This window comes from Columba livia, chromosome 17 (genome assembly GCF_036013475.1).
Source record: "Columba livia isolate bColLiv1 breed racing homer chromosome 17, bColLiv1.pat.W.v2, whole genome shotgun sequence".
Taxonomy (NCBI): domain Eukaryota; kingdom Metazoa; phylum Chordata; class Aves; order Columbiformes; family Columbidae; genus Columba; species Columba livia.
In genome coordinates this window covers 5,675,517-5,702,801 of record NC_088618.1, presented here as the reverse complement: position 1 = coordinate 5,702,801, position 27,285 = coordinate 5,675,517, and the positions used below count along the sequence as shown (strand labels likewise).

General features: G+C 44.5%; 2 protein-coding genes and 1 long non-coding RNA gene across 7 annotated transcripts in view; 1 reads left to right on the top strand and 2 right to left on the bottom strand.

Moving 5' to 3' along the window:
* Positions 1 to 1,472, bottom strand: part of MYO1H (myosin IH) — a 36,660-nt gene extending 35,188 nt beyond the window's left edge. For all 3 annotated transcript variants that reach the window (XR_010466777.1, XM_065033567.1, XM_065033571.1), the window contains exon 1: positions 1,336 to 1,472. The gene's annotated coding sequence lies outside the window, so the exon portion shown is untranslated. The remainder of the gene's footprint in view (positions 1 to 1,335) is intronic.
* A 2,213-nt stretch (positions 1,473 to 3,685) lies between these two features.
* LOC135575633 (uncharacterized) lies at positions 3,686 to 10,653 on the bottom strand. 3 transcript variants are annotated; one of them, XR_010466782.1, is made up of 4 exons: positions 10,518 to 10,653; positions 9,771 to 9,854; positions 6,242 to 6,346; positions 3,686 to 3,822 (listed from the first exon to the last, which is right to left on the bottom strand). It is a non-coding gene; the product is annotated as an uncharacterized LOC135575633 (long non-coding RNA). The 3 variants fall into 3 exon arrangements; XR_010466781.1 differs by having other exon boundaries at positions 3,705 to 3,832; XR_010466783.1 differs by lacking the exon at positions 3,686 to 3,822 and adding an exon at positions 4,416 to 4,527.
* Positions 10,654 to 12,515: 1,862 nt separating this feature from the next.
* Positions 12,516 to 26,967, top strand: FOXN4 (forkhead box N4). The gene is made up of 10 exons (XM_065033578.1): positions 12,516 to 12,651; positions 13,171 to 13,256; positions 21,733 to 21,896; positions 22,886 to 23,001; positions 23,099 to 23,212; positions 23,353 to 23,480; positions 23,844 to 23,940; positions 24,030 to 24,237; positions 24,423 to 24,812; positions 25,608 to 26,967. Exons 2-10 carry the CDS (start codon positions 13,174 to 13,176, stop codon positions 25,856 to 25,858), a joined length of 1,551 nt encoding a protein of 516 aa, XP_064889650.1. The 5' UTR covers positions 12,516 to 12,651; positions 13,171 to 13,173; the 3' UTR covers positions 25,859 to 26,967.
* The last annotated feature ends 318 nt before the right edge of the window (positions 26,968 to 27,285 follow it).

Sequence of the window (27,285 nt, the reverse complement as noted above, 5' to 3'; positions counted from 1 at the left end):
ACTATCAGATATACCTTCAAGTGACTGGTTGGACTAAAAAAAAAGAAATACTATTTTTAGTAAGTACTTTTACTTCAATTAAAAATATTTGGGGGAGAAATGATACCATTCCTCCACATGGTCATTTTCTCCCTAGGAGAGAGGAATGGAAGTTCAGTCCTACAGCCTGAATGCTGCCAGTGAATTGCATCCTGTGAGCTTCTGGTCTGGCTCTTCCCTTCTCTCTAGCGCTGGTTTCTCTCCCTGCTGACCTGCAGCCCCTGCCAAAAACCACGATTTCCCACCCCTCTGAGCTGCTCCCCCTCCAGCTTCCCAGCACTGACCCCACTGAATCCATGGGGCAGGAAGATGGGTGGTTTCAGGAGCTCGGTGCACTGCGGCTACACCTCTGGAGAAGGACACAGGGAGTTAGAGAAGCCCTGTCCTGGGAGAGGAGGAACTCAACAGGCTGGGAATATGGACATTCAGACACACCATACACTGGGGTTTGGGAATGCAGAGTGCGGCACTGGAGCGGAGGAGCTGCAGATGGGAGATGTGTGTGACAGTGTGTCACACCAACATTACCTAAGGTTCCTATTAGACTTTCAGCAACAAAAGTATTCCCTACTGTTGCTCTAAAAATATAGAACGCATCCTTGAAAATTAATAAATTGAATGAAAACTGAAATGTCAAATGACATCTACTAGTTGAAAGTGACAGTCACTCCCCATAGGAAGAACGAAGGTGGAGCAGAACTTTCAACTGTGCTGGCACCTTCGTTCAAAACAAGCAATGCAGAGAGAAAAAGCCAGAGGTTCAGTCCAGTGTAACAGAAAACAAAGTACTCGTCCCGCTGTTACTCTATGCTGCAGGTGAAACACTCTTCAGAAGAAATCATAGAGGCAGCCAGGAGGACTTAAGGCATAACTGACTTTTGGTCTGGAAAGGATGTCAACACAGGCCAGGGAAAGCAGTTAGAAAGGCACAGGGACTGCATCAACATCGGGTAATCCTCGTTCTTTTTCTCCAGGACAATCCTGGCCTACGGGCTTGATGACGTCATTTCCATGACTAAGTATCTGTTAATTAAAGACACAATATATAATTACTAAATGCAAGTTCTTTGAGCTCTTAAGCAGGCTAGAGTTCCTGCCAGTCCAGACAGTGCACTTGTCTTGGATTCCTAAACGCATTTGTGAAAAAATGTCCAGTTTGATTATGTGTGTCACATCCCATTAGAGAATTGGTGCAGTTTATTTATTTGACCTTCAGGCAAAGCTGAAGAGGGAGCTACAGCAAATGCAAATATATTAAAGGAACTGTCATTTAAAAAAAGTATCTGTTAACCTTACCTGTGTAAAGGGAAACTTGCATCTGAACATCCAATGTTTAATCAAAGCCTTCTCTAATGAGGAAACCTGGTTCCATGATCTTAAATCCAAAGAGGAGTATCGATGATTGATTACCTGCTTCAATAACTCTGGCAAAGCTGAAGATTCAATAAAAATTGACTTGCAGCCCACTGCTGACTCACCACATGCTGCAAAAAAAGAGCACAGAGAATGATTTTACAAACACTTGTATGGCTGAAGACAACTAGAGCAAGGACGGTAAGATGGGCTCCTTCATCACCATGTCCCTTCCCAGTGAAACTTCAGTATATGAGCATTTATAATATTCAGAGCAACATGCACCTGGGCAACAGGACAGTTCAATTCCTTCTTTATTCAGGGGTGTCTCTACAGAAAAGCACCACTTGAGTGACAAAAATGTTTGCTTCATGACAGAAAAAGGCCAGATGTGTTGTTAGGAGGCAGTAAAAACAACCCTCTTGAGGTATACAGAGGTATCTGTATTTTAAAATTCTGAATAAAACTTCCACTCAGGAGTTTTGGGAGAACTTCCAGGAGTTTCTTATATTTGCATGACTAATGACTGCAAATGTGTTTAAAAGTATCTTAACCATTGCCTATGAATCTATCAGAGACAGTCTGAGCTTATCAGAGAATAAAGAGTTGTTCATCACCACCTTCTGCCTACATTCTGATTTTCAGTATAAAAGTGTATGTAGCTAAAAGGTTCAACAGGTGCATGATCAGGTCAGATTCTAATTAATGTACGTGTCATCATGCAATAGGCAAGTTTTAAATAATGCAGAGCTCAAAGCAGTAAAACTATGTAAAAGCAAAGCCTGGAAACAAAACCTGTTGTTTCATTAAACTTAAAATACAATTTGACTCTGTCATACCAATGTATATGAGCTATCTGCATTAAATTGTGTTTAATTTAACTCTAGAACTATAGGGCCCAATTAAAAATAATGAGGCCTGTCTCCAACTGTCAGGCTCAATTAGAGATAATGGGAAGTGATAGCTCCTGGAATAGATTCATTTTTGTCTGATAGACGAACTGGGGCAGGGGTCTTGGCAGGGGTCATTGGAATAGACCCGGCAACAAAACATGGGTCATTCAAGCTTAAGGAGTCTTAAGGAACCTAGTTATTAAATAAGGAAGTAGGAAGTAAATCAAATCCAAAAGCACATGAATAACCCCAACAGATTCTTTTTTTCTGTTACATATCCATATATTGCAATTCACCTAACCATTAAACTGCCCATTCTAAACCAACGAAATATAATGCATAGAGATTAAACCCATTTTACAAGACAAAAGAAAAACTAGAAAAATAAGTGCCCAACTTCATATTCCAGTGCCGGTTTTCAGGAGTTTAGTAAGATCAATATTTTTCTTAGCTAATGCTCCAAAGATTGTAGCAAAATCACTGAGCTTTTATTTTACATAATTGTTATAAAAATAAATTTAAAAAAAAATAATTGGAATGTTTCATGAAACGTAGCTGCATGGATAGCCATTACAAACAATGAAGAGAAAATAGCAACAAAAAATAGGCAAAAATTGTCAGCTTTTGCTAAGCACTTCCAAGGATGTAACCAGAAAAATTCAGAAACACGCTCGAGAGAAACGAAACCATTTGTCCTTGCAGAAACGTGAATGGGCAATGTAGCTCCTGACAACTTTTAGGCACTAGACAGTAGCTGTCATTGTAGATGAGTAATTAATCTTGAAGGGAGAGGGAGACGTGGAGCCCTGTTGACTGTTTATTCAGCTAGAATGACAGCCAGTGTCTGTTCGCGCCGCTCAGACCCCGCCTGGAATTGGGAAGCTCTCCCGGGCACGGCTTCCCCGCGCATCTCTTGTCATCGGCAATGACTCTGAAGTTCGCGTTGGGCAATCCTGACGCGCCGTGCCTCGGCTCGCCTTTTGTTTCTCTGTGAAGACACTTTTTTTTTAATCTAATGATATCTTTCTCAATGTCTAATGACAATCGTGCAACGTGCCGCCAATGGCATTTTATCCTCTGCTCCCCCTCCCCCCGTACACGTACGGGCCTGCAAAGTCAGGCTTTGCATTTTAAATCTGTTCTCTGTGACTTGTGAGGAAAGAAAGAGCAGTTGAGCTTTTCCCCCGCGTGACTTATTCTGACAGAATGTGCACATTTATAATTCGAGACATGGTTTTTCTTCACACTTCCCTCCTAAGAACCTCACGAGGAGACTCTCCATGGCCACATTAGAACAACAAAAACACCGAGTTACTAAAATACAATGTAAGGTTACTGGCAATACAAAGGACCAACATTATCACCTTCCTCTAGTGTCTCCTCTTGCTGGAAAGCGCTGAGGGACGGTCACCCAGGCTCTGGGTGACAAGCTGCCTGACCTGCCCCACATGCTGGTCCCCACGCTGTGACTCTGCTGCAATGGCAATCACCATGGGCAGGAAGATCTTTGGAGCCTGAGCCGTGACAATCTCTGCATCTGTGTAACACTCAGAAGAACGGAGCAGAGATTTCAATCACAGCCCTTAGAAATCATACAGTCTTAAAAAAGTAATATAAAAATGTCAATGTTTCCTCAAGACTGAAGCATATCCAGCTCATGTCATGCAGCACTTGGGAAAACAGAAGCACTAAGAACCTCTGGCATCAGTTCTCAATATTCAAAGGGAACAATGAACAAAAAGAAAATGATTATGAGAAAAGGAGCTTGAACTAGACTTCTTTATTTAAATCGTAACTTGAAAGGAAGGTAACGAAACCCTAGTATTACACACCAAAAGACCAGGCTATTGTCTTTTATGTTATGCCAGGTGCGCCAGGCATAACATTCTGATGCTGAGTAAAAGAAAAATCACTTCTTCATGCAGCTTGCAAACTGGTGCTACCGTTCTGCATTTATACAGCACTGAAATAAAAGCGAAGCCAAATGCCAACTGCTAGATTTCAATTTCCATGTATCAAATCCTACCTAGGAGGTTATTTTATTAATGGCTAGTTCTGCCTTCTTCGTGAAACCAGATATTCTTTTGAGGACCAGACACTTGGTTTCTTTGCAATTTCACAAGAAATTCAGCTCACGGTAGCTTGACGGTGGAATCTTTCTTAAAGTGCTCCAAATGGGTACGCCTGACTTTCTCCAGCAGGTGCATCCCTTGAATCTATTTCTACTGCTCCACAGAATGCCCTTGATTTGGAATAAAAAGTGAGATGTTGCTATCACTTAAATCTGAAGACTGTCACCGCTAGAATAATCAGATGTTTATCTTACACTGCCATTTGAAGAGAAGTCCAAATACAAAGAAACTCAGCAGGCAGTCAATGAATTCCCCCTGGCCCCATCTTAAAAAGAAAAGAGAACCTTATGGAAGGAAGAGAAGCACATAATTCATCCTGAAGATACCGGAGATTTTCTTTTTTCCTGTTGAGTGGTTCTAGTTTTGAACAGGTTACGCTGGAGTGCATCGTAGCACCAGGGCGCTGCCCATCAGTCAGTTGGTCACCTACGTACTGTAGCAGAAACTGCCAAACAAGTGGTTTATTCTCTTGTGATAGTAACCCAGGAAACAAATCTATGATGACACTGTTACATGCATTCGTGAACTTCGTGGCCTTGTAGGTCACTGGACAAATCTCTCTAAACTGAACTGTTGACAGGTCTTTGCAGGGTTCCCCACAGGAAACCGAAGGTTAATTGACCATTCTTTCAAACCATGAAATGCTTTTGAAAATGTTAGTTTTAAGTCTCGTAGCCTAAAATCTGATGAAACAGCGTGTCTGTACTGTGGTGTCTTCTAATTACTGAAATGAAGAATTTTGGTCAGGGAAGGCGCAGAAATGGTTTAATTAGATTTCTGTGTCACATAAAAGTGAAACAACACTCATCTAAATTGTGATTTTGTTTAGAACAGAGATGCTAAGGTAGTAGGATACCTGCTAGAGAAGCTGTTCATAATAGAACCACTTCTTGATTATGTTAATTTGATGATGGCCTTATTAAGAGATCTTAAATTTTCAGTCTTAGATCCTTAGAAAAATATGTACATGCTTGTCTGTGCTCACGTGGATAGTCTCACTGACTTCAAAGGAATTATCACAGTGTTGGTTTCTGCAGGATAGTTCCACCTCTAAAGTTAAAGTTCTGCAAATACTCATGTACTCAGAACCAGGACTCCTGGAAAACACCCAGAATTCTTGAACAACTGGCAGGAAAGTAGATTTGCTTTTATGAGCAAGACTTACAGATGCTAGAATGAAAATGGAAATCAATTGCTCTATCACAGATTATGAAAGTCCCTTATCAAGCTGTGTTTGGGCTTTACATATTTAGAGTATTGCCATGACATCCTATCGGTGTTATTTTGGTTTTGATACAAAATGTGTCATTGTATATGCTGAAAACATTGAAGAAATAGAAAGTCAGAAAAAAAAAAAATAAAGGTAAATTTGTTATTAATGGTTTTCTCCAGAAACCTTGAAGAATACTTGAGTATTTCTAGTCAGGGTTAATAAGCTTAACACGATCAAGATAACTTGAGTTCTGCAAAATTTTAAATCCCAAGCTAGACTTTGTCCTTTCTCTAGCTGCTGTCTTGTCACTGTATTTCCATGTAAGAAGTATTAGTGTAAATGTGGCCAGGTTGTGATGGTCAGATGACACCTGCCCCTCTCTGCAGCTCAGCAAGTAACATACTGGGCAAACTTAATTCCAGTCTGTCGAGGTGAGACGCTACAGCTGCCTTGCTGGGACACAAGGTGGAGCAGCCTGGGCTCTCTGACGCTAACCAGGTGTGTTCCAGGTGTCCAGCACTGTGCGAAACACCTGCCTTCCTCTTCAAGGGCTGGAGATTCAGCTAAGGCAACAAATAACCCCTCCAAGACAAATTTCCCTGAGTACTTACATAGTCAATGTTCATTGCTTCTACGACGAAAAGTTGTGAATTTAGCCAAAGCTGAATGCAGGTAGCTGTAAAGTTTTCCTTTTTGCTTCTTGCTTAACATTTCACCTACAAAGAGGAAAATCTGTACGTGAGCATAGGTATAGATAAAAGTGTTCATTGTCATTATCTGCTCAGCACAATCCATGGAGATTTGCTGAAAACAATCAGAAAGATTATTTTAGGAAACGCTCAGTACTATGGCAAAGAAATAGGTGAGACCTACACATGATTCTCTGCAGTGTTCTAAGCTGTACATACACCACAGTCTGCAAAAGAGCAATGAAGAGACTGAAACTGATGTCTCTGTTTGCAGCGCTCTCTGTTGCTGAAATAGTCCCTTTTAATGACAAACTACATTGCAAATTATACCCATCAGCCAGCAGCATATTGATTTCCTCTGTATTTGAAAAAAATAATAAAAATAAAGGTATACATTTTATCCCACAAAGGCTAAATAAAAGCATTAGCACTATTCTTACATAGTACAAGGATTTGTTCTAACATCACTGCATAAATTCAGGACATTAAAAGTTCAGGGTGGCAGTAAGAGTTTATTCCAAGCTTCTATACCTACATGTTTGACAAAGGGGATGCTGCCTTCCGCACATGCTGACACTAATTGTCATACATGACACAATATCTATGACGGAACAGTCCAAGGAAATAATTTTAGCTTCATTCCCAATTTTTCTCATTTCTACACTATTTTATTAAGCATTGTACTTCTGAAAGTAACTATTTCACTGCAGGCTAAGTAAAAATACACTAAAGCTACATTTCTCGGGGATCCCTTTCTCGTTAATAAAGTGTTGAGGGTTAAAATCTGCTAACAGCCTGTGATAAGAGCAATTATGTTGGACATTTGAAGTGGTGGAAAACACGTCAGCCAACCAGAATTCTCTTGTCACAACACTTGCTTCATAATATTGTATGTAATAACCATCGCACTGCATAATTACACTGTCCATAAACAATGTTTTGCCCCAAAATAGACATGTATCAAAGCAAAATATTCTTGTAGACCACACAAAGATAAAATTGTGCTATGCTTAGGTTTAAGTGGCTAAATTATAAACAGATTGTCAGGCTTTGTGTGTCCTAGTGGGTCTGTTTTTGCAGTTCTGCCAGCTCTTACAGCACGTGCAATAATGGCTCCGCATTATTTCTGTTACAGGGGCATTTAGAAGCCCCAGGCCAAATTTTCTAGGCACTCTGCAAATGTGCAGCAGTGAGTTGGTTTCAGCCTCAGAGGAAAGTATATATCAAATGGATAGTTCTGTTTCATATTTTAGAGGAATTCTAAGACACATGCAATGAGAAAAGTTGAGGTAAAAAGAACAACTACCCCCAACTAATCTTTTTCTGAACTTCAAAATTATTCAGTAATGCTGCATTCTAAAATTAAGTCACAATACCAGCAAAGCAGCTTCTCCTTCTGATGATACACCTTACCCTTATGAACCCGGACGCACTGTGGTGGATTACACCTGTGATTATTTTCTTCCTAAGTATTAACAATTTAACATTAAAATCAGGGAGTAGGTCAGATGGTGGTTTGAACTTCACGGCTGTACAGGGCAGCAATACCATCTTCATGAGGATGAAGATGAATTTCTCACAGAGCAGACTAGCAGCACCTCACACAGAGCACAACGGCTTCTGCTGAACAGGGAACAGCAGGCAGGAGTTTTAGCAACAGCGATAGTTGGAAGCTGCCAAACTCCTACTAAAGGTATCACGGTTTGTTTGTTGCCTAAAGATGCAACACACACACACCAAAAAAAGGAATAAGAAAAGTAGCAATAGGTTTAGAAAGTAAAAATGGGATTCTAAAGGGTGTAAAATGTATCCCTTTGTTTGTGACAGATATCATGAACCTTTTCCACAGCAAAGGCATTTTAAAAGGTAGCTTTTTCTGAACAAGCCAGGCGCTAGGACCTCCAGTGGGTTTTCCTTACCTTAGCCGTGAGGAAGGCCTTTTTGTCCGTTACATCCATGCATGTAATCAGTGATTGTGCCTTTTGTAAAACCCAGATCCACCATCTGTATGCTCCCAAGTGGCCAGACGAGCACTAAAACCCCATCCCTATGGGATTAATCTGCAATTTCACACTAAATGATTTTTAAGTACAATTTGTTACAATACAGTATTCCAAAAAAAACAAAAAAAAACGGTCATTGCTTTTGCATTGTAAAAAAAGGAGGAAGCTTTTAAAATGTCCTGTATTTAAAATGGGTTGTGTGGAATCCACTTGCATATGAGTTTAATTCAAATATGAATGCACACATCTTGCGAAAAGAACCTTTGGGTAACTGAAACAGTTGCTTTTTATTTCTGAGGGAATGAATACAAACACAAACTGAGAGTCCATGCACTGGCAGGGTGATGAAGTGTAACGTCCTTCCCATTTTCTTCAGGGACTGAGAATGTGTGTGATGAAACTGCAGTTGAAAATGTAAATAGAATATTTCACTTTTGTACTGAGTGGAACAGAGAGATGAATTGTAGAAGCATGGGGTAAATAAAGGAGGAGCTAAAGAACCCACTCTTTCACATAAAACAAAGCTGGCTTGAAATGTGCAGGGAAATTATTCCCTTTTAAGCAGCAACAACCACTTTTTAGAAGCACCTGTTTCACTAAACAGAGGGCACCAATCTCAGTTCACATCATTATTTCCTCCACACATTTTAGATACCCAGCTGAAGAAGGATGAAAACTAAAATCAGAAAACATGCCAAATGAGGAGTAAGAAGATCAAGGGTCAGGACACACTGATGTCCTTTTACAAAAAATGATGCTGAGTAAACATGAAGCTGCTTTTCAGCCATGCTGGGTTCAACACAGAAGCCTGAGTCCCAGCCCAGCTTGGTCTGAGGTGGGGGAAATACTTTCATTTTACACAAGATCCCATAACTCTCTGGCTTTGAGGGTTCCTCAACTCTCTCTTATTTTATTTCAAAGCACACTTGAGAGCAGGGAAAAAAAACCAAAGTTGTTTTCTGATGACCTCAGCTGGTAGCAAAATGAATTCAGTCCAACATCCAAAGAAATGTACTACAGCTTGAATGATAGTCTATAGAAATTTGAGCTGATTTTAGGAGGAATTCACACACAAGGAAGCCAATGCCTTTACAAAGTAAATCCTTCCTTTGCCTCTGTTGTTTTATTGCATTATTTCTTTGCTACAAACTAGTTCCTCCAAAGAAAGGAAGAATTTTAATGCTGAACATTATATTATTTGAAAGGCTACATGTGATTTTACATGCTGCCAAAATAAATTAGATAGAAATTGGATAAATAGAAACACCTAATGCTCATTTCTTTGCTAATATTCACAGCAATAATAGCTTCACTCGTGTCAGGTGAACTTGCCCTATTCCTTAACTTACACAAGACTATAAATAAAAACAGTTGGCCATATTTTGCATTGTCTCATTTTAAATCATGTAAAGGAACCCAGCTTGTGTATGTAAGAAAACAATACTCACTGATATTCCTTTTCACGCTGTTTTCATGCCATTCTCTTGGACAGCATAACGTCTCCAATGTAACATTAACTGGGTGAGAAATACCTAAAACAAAGAAAAAATGGTTACGGTCCATCTCTCTGAATCCGATCATCAACTTGTAGCTCACCTGCACTCAAACTTTATGCTGACATAACACAGAGCAGTCAAAGAACTTCTGAAAACATACATGGAAGTAACAGCAAAAACACTAATGGTAACTTCTAAGGTTAGGTGCTTACTGCAGAGATTCTGCTTTTCAAACTGTTTGATAATTTTAACAGTGTTTTAGCTGGTAACTGGTAGACTCCACCACCTGCTCTGCTTAACACTTGTCAAAACCTCAGCCTGCAAAAATTCATGTGCGTGTTTCCCAAGGAGCGCTATGTGTCACTGTTGTGGAGTCACACAGTAATTGAGGCTGGAAACAAGCTCCGGAGGTCTCTGCTCCAAACCTCTGCTCAAAGCAGCGCCAAAGCAGACCAATTTTGCTCAGAGCCCAGTCCAGTCACATTCTGAGCATCTCCAAGGGCAGAAACTCACCGTTATCACGTTGGACTGCCCTCATTGTGAAAATTTCCTTCGTAATATTTAACTAGAACTTTCCTTGTTGCAACTTGCTATGTACTCTCCTCAGTGTTTGGAGAACTAAGCTCTTTATCCCTTCACATTTCAGTTTAAGCTCCCCTAGTGAACAAGATGGGTATGAGCCACCCTTGTCCTCCTTACCTGCCACAATCTGGCCCTTCCGAGCAGGAGTTTGCCAATCACCTGAACGAGAGAAACGAATCTGCACCAAACGCATCGCTGCAAGGAAACCAGTCGAGTGAAAGTTCAGCACAACAGCTTGAGTGGATTCCAGGAAAGCCTAAAAGAAATGCTGTTTTATCTTTACCCCGCCTGCAAATATTAAGCTAGAGGAACGCATTTTCTTTTTTTTTTTAAAAAAAAATATTAAGTTACAAGGTAAGTATATAACAACTAAGTTCACTTTGTAATCAGTTACAAAACAGAGTAACATGTCACTGTAAGTAAGGGAACACTTGCAACTGTGTAAACTCCATGTCTTAGGCTGTGGAGGTATTATGCCTTTGCCCTTTCTTCTGTTTTGGTTCTCCAGATGTGCTTGGTATAGGCCTTGATGCTGAGAAGTATTGATTACTGCCCATTTCTATTGTCAGTAATTAACAGAGATTTGATGCTCATCAAAGTGAACAGATTGTCGTTAGGAGCAGAAGAAAAGATCTCCCATCTTCGCATTTCATTCCCTCTATGCCATGCAGTAAACGGTCAAGCACAAGGAAATAAATTTCTCGTGAGATTTTTTTTTGGGTTTTCATTCTGCAAGTATACTTGCAGTATTTACACGTTTGTTTTATGCAGAGTCCAAATCTGGTCTCGTCACCAATTTCAAACTGCTTCTACATAAAGGCCCCTTTCAGGACAAGTATGGTTGGTCCCTGTTTTGACAATGGACTTTTGGGATGAAAACTCCGGTCTTACTAAAAGACCCCGCAAGTCCAGGCTGATAGTTTCTGGGGCTGTCCCTCCGCTGGGACGGGGTTTGGCCTTGGCTCAGCTGTTTCACCCCGTCTCTCTGGTACGTGGAGGTAACACCATCCCAACCTCACGCCTTTACTGTCAGACTTCACTATCTGATGTGTGCACCACACTTCAAAACCATTTGGTGAAAGATGAACTACCAGTATGGCTATCAGACCGAATTCCTCCATTTCCTTTTTTTTTTAATGCGTTTGCCTAGGTAAACAAAGGTGCTCACACCCACCAGACACCTTGCTCTCTGGCCCACTCAGTGACCTCCCGGTACGCCCAGCCCCCCTACCCCCGTCCCCGGGGGCCACCATGGGCACCTTCCCCTGCCCACCCCACAAGGGAACAGCTCCTCTCGCCTCCCTACAGGCCCATGGGGCGAGAGCCCGCTCCACGGGGCAGGGACCCGCTTCCTCTCTAACCCCCCCGAAAAGCCATTTTGTCCCCCCGGGGTTCCTCGCAGCCCAGCGCTGCAGCCCCTCACCGCTGAGGCGGCAGCGGGACGGGGGGACACGGCGCCTCCCCCGGGCGCTGCCCGCCGCCGGGCCCGCCTGAGAGAGCTGCCGGGCGTTCCCGGGCACCTTCCCGCGGAGGCGCAGGGGGTGGAGGCCGGGCCAGGCACGGCGGGCCCAGCGGCGGGCGGGCGGGGAGAGGCGGCCCCAGGCGCGGCCTCCACCCCGCTTCCCGCCGCGGCCGAGCGGGGGTCTGACCCGCTCTCCGCGGGCACCGGCGCAAGCGCCCTCCGGGGCGGGCGGCTCTGCAGGGGCCGGTCCGCAAGGCAGCCCCCGCCTCCCTCCTCCTCACACATTTATCCCCCCCCGCTCAAACCGCCGGTGCCCGTTTGAACCAGCTGGGTGGGTCCCCCTCCCCCTTCCGCTCTCTGGAAAGTTGCAAAAAGTTGGGCTGTGGTTTGGGTGCTTTTTTCCCCTTTTTTTTTTTACCGCCCCTGCCCAGCCCGTCCGCCCTCCCACGGCTGGGTCCCGCGGGCGCTGGCGGGGCGGGCCCGGGGGGCCGCGGGGGTCGCTCGGCGCTGCGGCGGCTGCCGGGAAACGCCGCGCTCCCCCGGCCCTGCCCCGGCCCTGACCCTGCGGGCGGCCCCCGGCCGCGCATGCTCCAGGCTGGACAGCTCCTGAGAGGGAAATTTAAAAACGCGCCGGAGCCCGGCCCCGCCGCGACTCGTCGCGGCTCCGAGCCGCCGGCTCCATCCCCGTCGGGGCAGCTCCAGCCCCCCCGAACCCCGCCCCTCAGAGGGAGACCCCGCCGCGCCGCAGCCGCGGAGCTCCGGCCGGGCCCCCGGGCCCCGGCCCGCCAGGTTTGTGGAAGGAGCCGGCAGGGCCGGGCCGGGAGGTGCGGGGGGTCGGGGCGGCGGGACGCGGGGCTGCTCCGGCGCTGCCCGGGGTGGCTCGGCGGGCAGCGGGCTCGGTTCCCCGGGCTGCCCTGGGCGCACTCAGACCATCGCTTGCTTCTCCTTAACGCTTCGCGGCTGCTTCTGTAGGAGTTTCAGAGCAGCCCCGAGGTGGGAGCCTTCCCCGGCTGACTCCGGGGCTCCCAGTACCGACATCCCAGCCGCCCGCCGAGCCCGCAGTCCATTGATGCTCCCTCCATCAGGAGCTACGTTCCCTTTCTGAGCCTTTTTTCGTTTGTTTGTTTCCCCCGTAAAACATTTTCCTGCATTGCCTGTCCCAAATAAACCAATGCAAACGGAGGTAAAGGTGATATAGATCGGGCTTTACTCTAGTCCTGGGTCTGAGCCGGGGTTTTGTGCCTCCTGAAGTGCTGGATAGCGGCTGCTGCCTCACCCGCTGCTTCTCTGTTCTTGTCTTTTGCCAAGGAGATGATAGAAAGTGATATCCCGTCCATAATGTCAGGAATCATTAGGAATGCAGGGCAAAACCACCACCCGTCACAGGAGTACAGGTGAGGCTTTTATCCATTTCAAAAATACGCACTGCGCTCTCACAGCCTGCTAACTGATGTTGTTTTCTCATTATGTCCTAAAAATACCCTGAGCATATAGAAATCTATATATATATATTTTAAAGTTAACTACATCATTATCATTTTTCCACTCTAAATTAGATTTCTAAGCTGGTCACTGGTTACAATGTATTGCTTCTTTAGGAGCATTCCTGTTTAAAGTACTTTTATACTAACCTATGCTTGATAAATACACCTTCAAAGCCTTGGGCTGAGAGCTTCCAGTAAGCTCTCTCTACTGTATGAGTGTTGCCAGAGAATGATGTTCTTGTTAAAGAGTAATTATTCAGAAGTTCCCTTTCAGATCACATTTTGCATTGTTTCGAAGCAGTCACAGAGACACTAAATGAAGTGCAATAGACACTAGGAAAGTTTTTCATTACAACAGGTACTTATGTAGTACTCCAGAGCACTGCCTCCTGTCAAAGTTCTTCTAATATCAATGGGAACAAACCTAGATCTGTCAACAGACTTTGATAACTTACCTGTACCACTATGCATCCATTTATCGCTTCAAAGCATTGTTAGAAGTGACGGGATAGTTCTGCATGAATTACAGTGTGCTGGGTTAAGTTAGGTTGCATTTCATCACATGATGCGAAGTTCCAAGAAACATGGAATAGCAGAATGTGATCTGGTTCTCACAGTAAAAGAAAAAATATATATATATATTGTTTTAAAATGAGGAGCAAGAGACCACCGCCTTCCTCCCAGCCTGAGGGTGTTTTCCCCCATTTCTCTGGGTGAAAGTGGCCAGCCGCAGGTATTCTTCTATCAGCCTCTATTCAAAATGCAAACGCTGCACTGCAGCCTCTTGCAGCTCAACAAGTGATTTGTTATACTCTCTGAAACCACTGTGGAAAAAGGTTTGTGGAACTCTCTTTTGCTGTTTATTAAAGCACAGTTTGCTCTAGGCATTTTCGTTGGCTATGTAAGTATTTGTAAAGAAATTGTTCAGTATTTAATGAAGGGTACGTATGAGAGAGACTTCTCGGTACTTACATTTAAGTCTGTATCTTCAGTGCCCTGAAGAACATACCACCTTAACAAAGACCCTTTTTATGGAGAGAACTATTCTTTAACTCGTAGCTGCAGAAATAAACGCTGTTTTTGAGGAGAAAGATAGGATTTATCTTATTGCCAGTAAAGGAATTGTAAGAGTTTCTTCTTTTATTCAGAAGTCAGCTGCTTTTAAAAACTACTTTCAGTTCTCTGTTAAGCGTTTTGAACTTGAAGTTCTCTAAAGTTTTTAACCCACTTGTGATTTCTTTAATGCAGCTTTAAAATGAATTATTTGACCTCATTTAATAGTGGCAAATTCTGATAAAAATGCATAAAATCTGAACTGCACTATAAATGCAGAGCAGTATTTGTCCTACTTCATGAGAAAACACTTTGGATTATGTAAAAGAAAATCTTTTAGACTGAATGATTTTAAGAAAAGAATAGACCTGTCAAATTCTATCAGCTCTGTTTACTCTCCTGCTGTCACCACAGTCCAAGACTGGAACCCACAGTCCCGAGTGCGCCATGGGGGAGCATCAAGGCTCCGCAAAACGGGGAATGGCCTCCAATTAGTGAGCGGGAGGCTGGGGCTGTGCTGAGAACACTCTTCTGTCTCACTTGGAACCTTTCAATGGGGCGGTTGGATGTGGAGGGGACCGGCCTTTCCTGCGGGCGTGTGGGAGGAAACGCAGAAAGGGAGGGGAGCGCATGGGTGTGCGAGCAGGGACCAAATCGGCAAACACCGATGAGTTTTTACGCTTTAAATTTGAAACTACAGGATTTTATATATATATATATATATATTTTTCGTAGTGGACCAGGAAATAAAAACCTCTGATTGCAGCAGGTCTTTTAATCCTGTGCATCCAAAGCATCTATAGTAGATTTGATGTGGCAATAGGGTAGTGGTGAGGATTAGGCTGCTATGCAAAGTCCAGGGACTATTTGCTCCACAGTAAAATGATTTCAGACAAATATCTCCTCCACCGATGCAACTGTGGGATATAAAACATCCTGCTGTTCAGGAATGACTAAGGGCCATCATCTTTTCTCTGATGATTATATATTTATGGCACTGTCACTGCCTGGCTACCAGTGCAAAGTAATACTTCATATTAGCAGCTGCCTCTCTTACTCTCCCAGAGAAAATACCACTACCTTCAATATTTTCACAACTGTAGTAGTGACAAATATTTCTAAAGACTTCATTTTACATTTCATAAAAGTAGATAATTGTAGCACAATGGGATTTTTTAAAACCTTAACACTTTATTCTTATTAAATATAATTAAAAATCTGATGCTCTGTCTTAGTTGTAAATATTTTATGTTTAAATCAAAGCAATAGGCAGACTACAAGTTTACTACGCAGTGGTGCGCTTGTGGTTATTCAGCACAAAGTTATGTAAATGATAGGAGCCAACTCAAAGGCTACTGAATTAGAGGGGAGCTCCTATGGTCTTCAGTGGAGCTGGTCTCTGAGAAACGAAGTTCTTCAGCTCATGAACACTGTGGTCTTCAAGCAATATTTTTAATTGAAACGTGCAATCTATCCTTCCCCAGCCTAATTTGATTTAACATACACAACAGCACAGAAGTGAAAGATCTGCTGTGAAGCACAGACTGAGATTTCATGTGCTGAGCATGAGCAACAGGAGCCCCAGGGAGGCAGACGGGAGGCTCAGGTGGGCCTGGACTAAGGCTGCAAAAACACTTACAGACCTGTAAGTTCTCTCCTGGGGAAGGTTCAGTGTTATCCTAATTCAACGTTCCTGGTTTTCGAATGCAGCAGCATGTTTGTTTTTCTCAGGGACTCTCCCATTCCCAAACTAGGGACAGTTACATGTGGTTTATTACATATAAAAGAATAACTTATGACATGAAAAACAGGCCATTAGAAGAGAGGCAAAGCATAACTTGCAATGGATTATTTGGAGTATGTCAAGATCCAAAATTAAGGAATCAAATCATCACTCTAGGTAACAATGTGGCATCTCTATCTTGAAATAAATAACTAAAGTGTATCATTTTATTTGAGGAAATAGTATTACTTAAGATGTAATGCTAAATCTAGATCAACAAGATAAACTATAACTTCGTGTTTTGCAACTCAATATTTTGTGACCATATTTCTATTTTTTAATATTACTTCGCATTTCCAGTTGATAGAAGTCTTACGTAGTATTTTGAAGGCCTTGAAATGAATTTCTATACATGTTACACAGGAATTTAGTTTTAAATAGTTAACTCTTTGATCAAAAGTTGTGACTCAGTCGTTAATTATTCAACATATTATTAGGCTATATCCTCCTTCACCCTACTTCATTGTCCCTTTGGTTTTTAAAAATCTATATTTATTAGCTCATTAGATAGTCTGATTACATTTTTCTTGTAATAATCACTTTACGCTATCATAGCTTAGCTTAAAATCATATTAAGAAGCAGAGTCACATAAACACGCAACTGCCACATTCCCTACACCCTTGGCGTGACTGCATTATAGTGGTGAAAAAGGTGAAAAGTCTTTATTTTGCCGACATGCGGTACATTTTAGGTGTCCTAAGTGGTGCTCTCAGCTCTGGTTTGGCACTTGGGTTTCTGGAGAGCGAGCGGCAGCTCAGGACCCGACTGTCACCCCAGGGATGGAGGGAGCCTGGGAGTTTGCACGGAGGAAATTTCTGCAGACAAAAGGTTCCAAATGCAGAACTAACGAAACCGTAATTGTTCCTGAAGAAAATGTCAGTGTCCATTCCCTTGACACCATGTGTGTCTGACAGGGAGTGAGATAATGACTCGATGTGTCGGAGGAATTTCATCACAGTAGTTGCTTCATTCTTTCAAAAAAATGTGAGAAACCTCCTAGGAATCAGTCAAACTCGGGCTGCTGTGGATTGATTTAAGTGGATTAGCTCAACTGTTTCCTATGCAGTTCCTGAAATGTGCTAATCGGTATTAATAAAAAATTGTGGCCCTTGCTTCTCAAATGCTCTTGCAGTTACAGGCTGGTTTGTGGGGACTGGTTTGTACCCCGGCAATGTCCCGGTGGCTTCTCGTGCTCGTCTGTCTCAGGTGACACCAGAACAAGGTTCATGCCCCACCTCACATCCAGTGCCTGACCTTCCATTCAGAACGAGGAAACAGAGAAGGAATTTGGACATTTTCAGCACTGCTGTGAGATCTCAGATGCTCACGGCACACCACTCTAATTTTACCCATTTAAAATATCTCAAATGTGCAGAAAGCAGAATTGCTACTTGGCCGCAGCAAGTAATACACTTGAGATGGGTTCTTACAACACTGCAAATCAAAGGGTAGTATATTTTATATTCCCTTTACACTGGAGTAAATAACTACACAAAGTCCCATGCAGACAGGTCAGCTCAGTGCTAATGAACAGCAGCTGAAACGATGTTAAAGGAAAAAATAGCTTCCCAGATAGACAATGCTCCTGGTTTTAATAGAAAACATTTCTGTAGTGTCTGGTACTTCTACACCTCTTCGCATAAAGGAAAAGCTCGTTTTTACATAAGCCGCAGGTTTAGTGTTTTGTTTGTTTTTTGTAGCAAAACAGATTGTGGAGTCAGATAACAGCTGCACTCGGCAAATCCGAACCTCAGGATGGTTTTGTGGGTAACACAGAGCAGGAGCGAGCGGCTGGGAGCTCAGCGCTGACATCGCTCCTTGCTTCCTCTCAGGCTTAAACTAATCACGTAGGTCACTTGTGATTCACTTTCCCTTTATCCCATACCAAAAATGATGTAATGAAGGGTTATGAAACTCAGAGCTGAAATATATAAAAGTCTCCAGGACCACATCTATATGTTGTTCTGATAGCACTAAGTACCTCTGCAGAAGGTTTTGGGAGAATCCTCTTCTCTTCTGAACTGTGGTGTAAGAAAAGGAGAACAGCAACACCTGACAGGGTAATCATATTATTCGCTTTTTCCTCACTAGCTTTGGTTCCCATAATCCAAAACTTCTTGAGCCGTAGCTGAGGAGGGACTTGCTGGTTGTCCCTGGAAAGCTCCCTCATTTCTGCTCTTCCTTCCAGCAAGGCTGACAGGCTCTAGGGACCACCAGCCGATGTGCTCCCAGCTTCCGTGTGACTGCAGACAGGAACGTCTGGAGCTCAATACTGGGGAATCTGGAAAGGGGTCTCATTCCAAGGGATATTTTTCCCAATCCCAGAAAAGTAAACTTTGCACAGGCTGGTTGGTGGCCGAGATCTATTGCCCTGATTAGATAAATATTTCAGGCCGTGCATAATGGAACAGATAGCAAAGACTAATGCTACCTCTGAGCATTTCTGTGTCATCTGCCATAGCTCTCAGGGCACTTTTCTCAGGACCCCAGCATCCTCTGATACAAAGAGGAGAACTGGGGCTCAAATCCTCAGCAGCGTGCGGGTTCTTACTGATGCAGGTGCCTTTCTAGGACAGAAACACACAGAAACAGGAGGGTGTTTTCCTGCCTAGCTGTGAAAGGAGAAGGGTGAAAACGGAGTCGCGTAATTTCAACACACCTTTAAAAATAATGTCATGTTTGCCACCCATTGGGTGTGACTGTAACCTTTTCTTTGCAGGGGCTGAGTAGCTCAGCCTATGTCCCAGACAGCCCTGGGGAATGTGCAGCGGGGGACATTTTCCGTAGTGTGCATTAATTACAGCGTATCACTATTTATCTCATTTACATGCAGTGAAAGGCAGTGGCTGCTTTTACCACAGTGCCCCATTGTGCCAGGGCCACGAACGCCCAGCCGAGGATCTCCGACTCCTGAGGTTTGCCCTCAAACGTGAGATGAGAAGGGTGGCTGAGGGGAACAGAATCCAAGTACACATGATATTATAATACGTACTTATATAGTTGTAGCTGGCTTGGCACAGGTGATTTTTCAGGTCAGAAAGATTGAACCCTGTGAGATTAAAGCTGTTACTGTGCACAGCTCTTCCCAGGGGTGGTTAAATCAGCATTTCTTCACCAACAGCAGACACACACTGAGCCTGCGTACCGTCAGATAAGGTGGTTTCATACTGCAGAATGTATCTCGCTGTTTAAAACACCTCAGACAGTGATGGGCATACTTTAAGCAGTTTCACCTTCCTTGAGACACATAAAATTTAACATTGGTTTTTAAGACAACCTGAAGAATAAGCCTTAAATGTGAAATACTGTATTCTGATTAAATATACTTTCTAACCCATTATTAATGAAAACAGTTATTTTGAGAGCTAATAACTCCATTTTAAAAAAATGTATATGTGAACAGATGATTTTAAAAGAAATGTAACTGAAATTCGAACTGTTGTGCCATGCTAGGATAGGGAAGGGGAGGAAACAGCTTCATCTTGTAAAAAGAGCTGTTGCACACACTTGTCTAGTTACTGTATTTAAAACAGAGCCTAGTGGCTGTTATATCAACTTAGAAGCTCAGTCACCTTCCTTGCCCAGTCTGGACCCGCAGAGGGAGGGAGCGTGTGGCTCCGCATCCCGACGATGCTCCAGGGGACACGCTGTGCCCAGCGGGGGACTCGCAGGTTGTGCTGGTGTCCACGGATGGAGAGATCCCCAGGACGAGCACGCCTGGGCTGACCATGGAGCACAAGCCTTTATTTCCCCCAAACATTTCTTTCTCAAGGCGGGACGGCTGCGGCGGTGCCCGCGGTGCGGAGCGGCTGGTGCGGTGACGGGGACAGGGGGGCAGGAGCGGGATCCGTCGCTGACAGGAGGCGTGTGCGGTGGGTGCTGACCCTCGCCGCCCATCTGACCCCGTTATTTGTTGGAGGAACTGACTTGTCTGGGAGGACTGGCAGGGACCGGGGTGCCAGATGGCATGTGGATGTGTGTTGTGTGTCGCCTGTCATTCAGCCAGATTAATGTGAGGTTTGTAAAAAGGAGGAGGGAGGAGTGAAAAAAAAACAAAACCCAAAAAACAATTAAGCAAGAATCCCAAAAACAATCGAGGCCACGTGCCAGCGGTCGTTGGATGCACAATGGGTTATCGGCTTCCCATGAATGGGCCCAACTGTTGCAAACCACATGAGCCTGCCCATTTTTCAAATCATTTAATGCTCTTGTTTACTTCCAATCCAGCCAATCTCCAGGCCAGGAGAGCTGTCACCTGATAGTCTTTTTATGTATTTAAGTCCCCGGCTTCACAAAATAACTGAACAGCGGTAACCATGGCAATGCTAATTATTGCACTATAACTACAGTAGGAGAAAGAAAACAGCGTAGGCTGCGAGAGGGACTTGAAGATGGTTTTTGGCTGGGATTTGAGCTTTTGGCTCCTGGTATGTGGTGTTTGTTGTTTGGGTTTTGTTTTGTTTTGTTTTTTTCCTTTTCTTCTTTTCAAAATCTTTTTACAAACAAATAAATTACATTCTGTTTTAAAGATCTCCCAGATAATAGTTTAGGGAACTTTGATATGTGTTTCTGGAAATCATGAATAGAGGAGCTGAAAGCTCCGGGGCAGCCGGGCACTAGAGCCCTGCCTTATTCTTTTAAGCTGATTTAGAAACGTGTAAAACGTAAAAGATGCTTCAGCAAGAGACCAGATTTATTTAAGGCTTCTGCATCTTCATTTGGCAACAAACACACTTTAGTACCACACAGCTGGCTTTAACACATCCATGAGAGAGCTTTTTAAAGCCTTTGTTTTGAAAGCAAAATCAGCTACATCCAAATAAACTTGTTGTTCTGATAGAGAAAGATGTTTTGCTGAACGTGAATCCCTTTGGGTTTACCCTGGGTATCTAATGATAACCTCCTGACATGTTCTAATTCCTGCTTTACTCCTCAAGGTAACAGTGCTTAACATAAGTAAAAGTAGTTTAATCCTTCATTTGCGATAGTTCGTTTATTGACTTTGACCACACAGGAATTTTTGAGTACTGTGCGGATATTTCAATAGTTCTGTTCGGTACCATGTGCACCCCTAAAGCCAAACAAAGCAGGTGGGATGGAGCACGCAAAATGTGTCAAAAATGGAGCTTTCCAGCAAAAGCAGCTTGTTGTGGCTCTGACGGGGCTTTGTTGGTACAAGCAGGCGGTCTGACAGGTTCCTTCTGCAGCAAGGCCAAACAAGGGCCCATTTCCAACAAACGTGAAAATAATGAATCAGCGTTGCTTTTTTTTTCTAGGCAGTTTCTCCTCTGGGTTCTTATACCTTCTTCCCCCACAAATACTGCACAAGAGGTTTTCTTAACCGAGTGTTTCAAATCATCATTAGGTAAAGGGCGGAGGTAACCAGCTGTGAAACCAGAGGTTGCACATGAGTTCTCCAAACTGAATTCCAGCCTGACATATTTTCCCCACTGACCTACATGAGCTTTGGCATCCCAGTCCTGCCCCCTCTCCCGGGGACAGAGCAGCAGCACCTCCGCTCCCTGCTGACCCTTCCTGCTCTTTTGCAGACTCTTGGCTTCCGACCCGCCCCAGCTGAGTGACGATGACCTCCCCAGTGACCTGCAGTCCCTGTCCTGGCTGACATCTGTTGATGTCCCTCGGTTGCAGCAGATGGCCAGTGGAAGGATGGATTTTAGCCTTGGTGCCCAGAACGCGATGCTACATCAGCCAGGTAAAGCATCAGGATGTGAAATAACTGCTCTTTAAGCAACACAGCCTGCTGACCTGCAGCCTGTTGTCTCCTTGCTGATCCGTTTCCTTTGTTTCGAGAGGCAGTGCCTGAGCAGGGATGAGATCTTAGGATCCTGCTGGCATTTCTGCTCAGGGTAATTGCTGGTGCCTTGTGTGAATGTGGGCCAAGGTGCTTTAGACTTGCATTTCAGAGGTTTTCAACAGCTTTGAAATTAGGTAATGAGTCTTTCTTGTTTGTTTCAACATTGGTAAAATTAAGAGCACCTCATTTTGGTGACACCAGTGATAGGACAAGGGGTAATGGGTACAAACTGGAACACAGGAGGTTCCACTTAAATATGAGAGGAAACTTCTTCATGGTGAGGGTGCCAGAGCCTGGAACAGGCTGCAGGGAGGTTGTGGAGCCTCCTTCTCTGGAAATATTCAAAACTCATCTGGACACCTTCCTGTGTAACCTCATCTGGGTGTTCCTGCTCCATGGGGGGATTGCACTGGATGAGCTTTCCAGGTCCCTTCCAATCCCTGACACTGTGTGATTCTGTGATTTACCCCTTACCTGTTTTCTTCATACAGACTTACAGCATAGACTCACTGAACGCCTTTCTTTCCTTTCTGAACATCCTTTAGGTAAACACACTTACTCCTGAAGGCATACAGATCCTTCTGCAGTACACATAGTGCTGAATGTGTTTTTTTTTCTTTTGTAAGATACTGTGTGCGTAACACCACTGTGGACTGTTAAACAGCTGTCATCTTTCATTCCCTGCATAACAGGTTTTCAAAACAGCTGATGTCACCTTTGCAATCTGTGCAATGCTCTGGGTTCTTTTGGGATGGAAAGGCACCAAGAGGTGCGATTATCCACTTCAGAGCTCAGCTGTGTTCAACTGCATCTATTAAAAATAAATGTTAGCGGTCTTTTCTTAAGTGTACTTGCATGTGAATGTTACCTTTACTTTCTCCAAACAGGGCCTGTGGCGAGCAATATGCACTCGACAGGAGCCCCTGGAGCCATGATTCATGTCCAGGCCAGCCTGCCACAGGGGATCCTGGGACTGAATTCTATTTCAACACATGGAGCAAATGTAAGAGCAAGCCTCCATGGCTTATTATTGCACCACTTCTTAGGAAAAAATATCGGTAATTTCAAGACTGACACGTCTGTTGTCTTCATCTCGGCAGATGAGCCAGTATGCTGTAGGTGGGCAGCCATCTCCTGGTTTACAAACACAGCAACAGCTCTTTCCTCCTCCTCATTCACAGCAGGTGTTCACGCTAGCACAGAACACACAACAGGTACTGCTATTTGCTCGTGCTCTGTGTCTTGAAGTACCTACCAAGACGATCTCTAGAACTTTCTTAAAATAAAAACATTAAAATATCCCTAAACCTACATCCTGCATTTGACATTTTCCTTCTTTCCCTCCCGCACACAGTGTAACCCAGCAGCGATCTACAACCCATCCTACGGGACACAGCCACACTACGCTCAGCCGCGCCTCGCTCCTCACGCCACCCAAGAGCTGCACCCAAAGCATTACCCCAAGCCCATCTACTCGTACAGGTGAGTAGAGAGCAGAAGGGCATCTTGCCTACACCTGTTGTAACACTATAGCTGTGGTAGGATGAGGGGTCGATTCCTTCCAAAGGGAACAAAAATCCCATCATCTGCCCAGGAGTTCTGCCTCTGAAGGGCAATGGGAATGAACAAGCAAACTGGTTCCTGGAGATCAGCATGAAGTCAGAGTAATAGCACAGAGAAGTAAGATCTGCAGGGTCACAGGGTGACTTGTAAGTGCTTGCAAAAGGTAATGCCATGGTCAGGCAGCTCTTTCTGTCTCAAGAGATAGGTCCAAGGTTGCCAGGCCAGAAGAAGGAGCGATGGCTGAGCATACACAACCTGTTGTTGTTTCCTGTGTTTCTGTAGTTGCCTGATCGCTATGGCGCTGAAGAACAGCAAAACAGGGAGTCTGCCCGTCAGCGAGATCTACAGCTTCATGAAGGAGCACTTCCCCTACTTCAAGGTATGCGTAACGCCTGGCAGGTGGAAGTAAGAACATCACAAACACTTTGTTTGTGGCTTATTTCGCTAATGTCCCCGTGCCTCTTTCAGACAGCCCCTGACGGCTGGAAGAACTCTGTGCGCCACAACCTTTCCCTGAACAAGTGTTTTGAGAAGGTGGAGAACAAGCTGAGCGGCACCTCTCGCAAGGGCTGCCTGTGGGCTCTCAATCCTGCCAAGATCGACAAGATGGAAGAGGAGATGCAGAAGTGGAAGCGGAAGGACTTGGCTGCTATCCAAAGGAGCATGGCTAACCCAGGTAGGGCTGAAGTTACACTTCAGGGCTGTCTTGGGTGCTCTGTGTAAGTCTCGTGTGATCATTTCTTTAGCTGAGTTAGGGGTTAGGAGGGAAGTCAACAAGGATGAAGGCGAAGGGAAGGGAAGCAGATGGCATTTCATTAAACTGTCTCTCTTCTCCCCCGGGAATGGGTATCGCTTGTGCAGAGGAGCTGGACAAGCTGATCACTGACAGACCGGAGAGCTGCAGGCGGCCCAGCAAACAGGCAGAGCCCGAGATCTCCACCCTGAACCACGTGGCAGCGGCTCAAGGCCGAATCTCCATGTCCCAGCTGCAGCCTCAGCCCATCATGACGCTCTCGCTGCAGTCCCTCCCGCTCCACCACCAGATCCAGACCCAGGCGCGCATCGCCCCGGACTCGCCAGCGCCTGCGCAAACGCCTCCTCTGCACACCCTGCCCGACATGAGCCACAGCCACAGCCCTCTGAGCCACCACCCCGTGGGACGCACGCCGCCTGACTTCCTCAACGTGACGGCAGACATGAACACCGAGGTGGATGCTCTTGACCCAAGCATTATGGATTTTGCATTGCAAGGTATGGGAGAATGAAGCTGAGGTGGGGGGTGGCGTGCTTTATGTGGTTATGAGCCATAGAATAGAAAAATCTTGGTTGGAAGAGACTCTTAAGATCATCAAGTCCAACTGCTAACCCAACCTTGGCACTAAAACATGTCACTAATAACCTAATATAGACAACTTTTAAACCACTCCAGGGATGGTGACTCCATCACTGCCCTGGGCAGCCTGTTCCAGTGCTTCACAACCCTTCACCAAACACATAAGCAGGGTCCTCAGCAGGGTGCTCCGGGGTGGGATGTAACAGCTAAAACCTCGTGCTGGGTTGTGGCTGCTGCAGGGTCATGTCCCTGGCTTCCTCAGGACATTTCTGCCCAGCGCTGGGTGGGACAGTAACAGCCTTCTCAGGCCAGGCGCAGGCATGGCAGGAGATGCAGGCAGGGACATCCAGCGAGCTGGATTTGGGACACTATGTCGCTCTGCCCCCAGCAAACCACAGTTCTACTCCTGCCTTGGTTCTTCCCTTCTGTGAAAGCAGATCTTCCCTGGTTTGTGGCTATGCCCAGCGTGGCCATGGGGGTTCCGGTTAGCATGTAGTGGAGAGATGTGGCCTGGAACAGTCTGGACTCCTGCGGGAACCAGGGGATTTGGGGAGAACAGATGCATTTACCACTTTTGCACTACAGATGGTACCACCTGCAAGTGACACTGGTTCTAAATAGCGGGTAAAGCCCTTTAGTTATGGACTGACCCCACCATACCGTGCCTGGGTAGGCTGGATGTGTTGCTGTGACCAGAATTTAATCTTTTAAAGGTAACATCTGGGAGGAAATGAAAGAAGAGAGCTTCAGCCTCGATACCCTGGGTGCCTTCAGCAACTCCCCGCTCCACCTCTCAGACTGTGACCTGGGCACCCCTGGCCTCATCCCCATCTCCAGCGGCAGCGATCGCTCCTTCCCCGACGTGCAGGTCACCGGCCTTTACACCACGTACACCTCCCTGGACAACGTGGCGGCAGCTCAGTACATGAACCCCCAAGGCAACAAACCCATCGCTCTGCTCTGAGCTTCGCACCGTCCCACAGACATCCTGCTCCGCGGCCAGTTTCTCCCACGGTTAAAATCTGACCTGAAAGCAGCAGAAGAGTTTCTCCTGCAAATGCCCAGGATGTCTTGGCATTTCCTGGGATGCAGCATGTGATGTCAAAATACTTGAACTGTCACTAGCAGAACCACTGGCACCAATGGCAAGACGGAGGAAGGGACACAGACACTTGTCTTGCAGGACGAGTGAGCTCTTGAGAAGGAGCTGGAAGGCATCAGGCAGCAGGAACTTTCACTGGAATGGAACTGAGCTAAAAAACAGTCCAGTGAAGGCAAATACATTTAATCGACACTGTGATCCAGGCTCATATGCGGCTGCTGTTTGGTCACCACCTCTACAGAAGCCAACACAAGTCATGGGGCTGCAAATTGGAGTCCAAACTGCTTGATCATGAACCACATAGAGGTTTTTTCTTAAATTGCCAAATAACTATTGCCACCGAACAAAGACCCCATACAGTTTCTGGAGACACTTGCACCACTAACGCTTTTCTGATGTAACTACTGCTAATTTATTGTTGTGAGGTAGGAAAAAAGGAGCAAAAATACTGAAAATTAAAAAAATCAAGCCCATAGCAGACAACTGTTATATCTAGGCTTAAAAACCAAGTCCTTACCCCGAGAAGCAAGTGGTACTACTGAATTGTGAAACTGATTGCTGGGTAGAAGGTTTTAGGAATTATGTCTATTTGTAGGATTTTTTAAGAAAATATTAGGTTTGTTTATAGTCTTGTGTATTGTGCTTCTGTCTGTTCTTGTGCTAGGCAGTATTACTATTTGTAAATTTATTTATATTTATTGTTATGAAGAGAAATTATGTAAACTGAGCACTGTTCAATTTTTTAAAATGCTGCAGAAAGCTGTTTTTACACCCACTAAATTATTCATAATCAAAAATGCAACCACCACTGTTGTTACACTACATTTCTTATAAACAAGCACTTTTGATACTGTGAAACTTATGTTTTTTAAAAAATTCAGAGACCAAATATTGTAACTGTACCATACCAATTCATAATAGTCTTTCTTTCCTAATTCACCAAGTAAAATTAATTCTAATGTTGTTTTTAACTTTTCGAACCCTGGTTTATACTTGGTAACATACACTGCAAAAAAAAAAAGGATGAAACATCTGAAAATATAAAAAGCAAACTGTATGTTGGAATTTAGCATTTAGTTTACTTACACCTCTGTGACCATGAAGTGATATTGATACCTTGTGTTTTGTCTCTCCGGTGCATCAATCACATTTCCCCATCCAACAGCACCCGGGATCGTGTCCAGGTCTCAGCGTGTGTGGCTGGGGCTGGAGGCAGAAAACCGTCCTCAGCCCAAGTCCCAAAACCCAGAAGGTGCCGGATTCTGGAGCCGCCAGGCTGAAAATCGAAT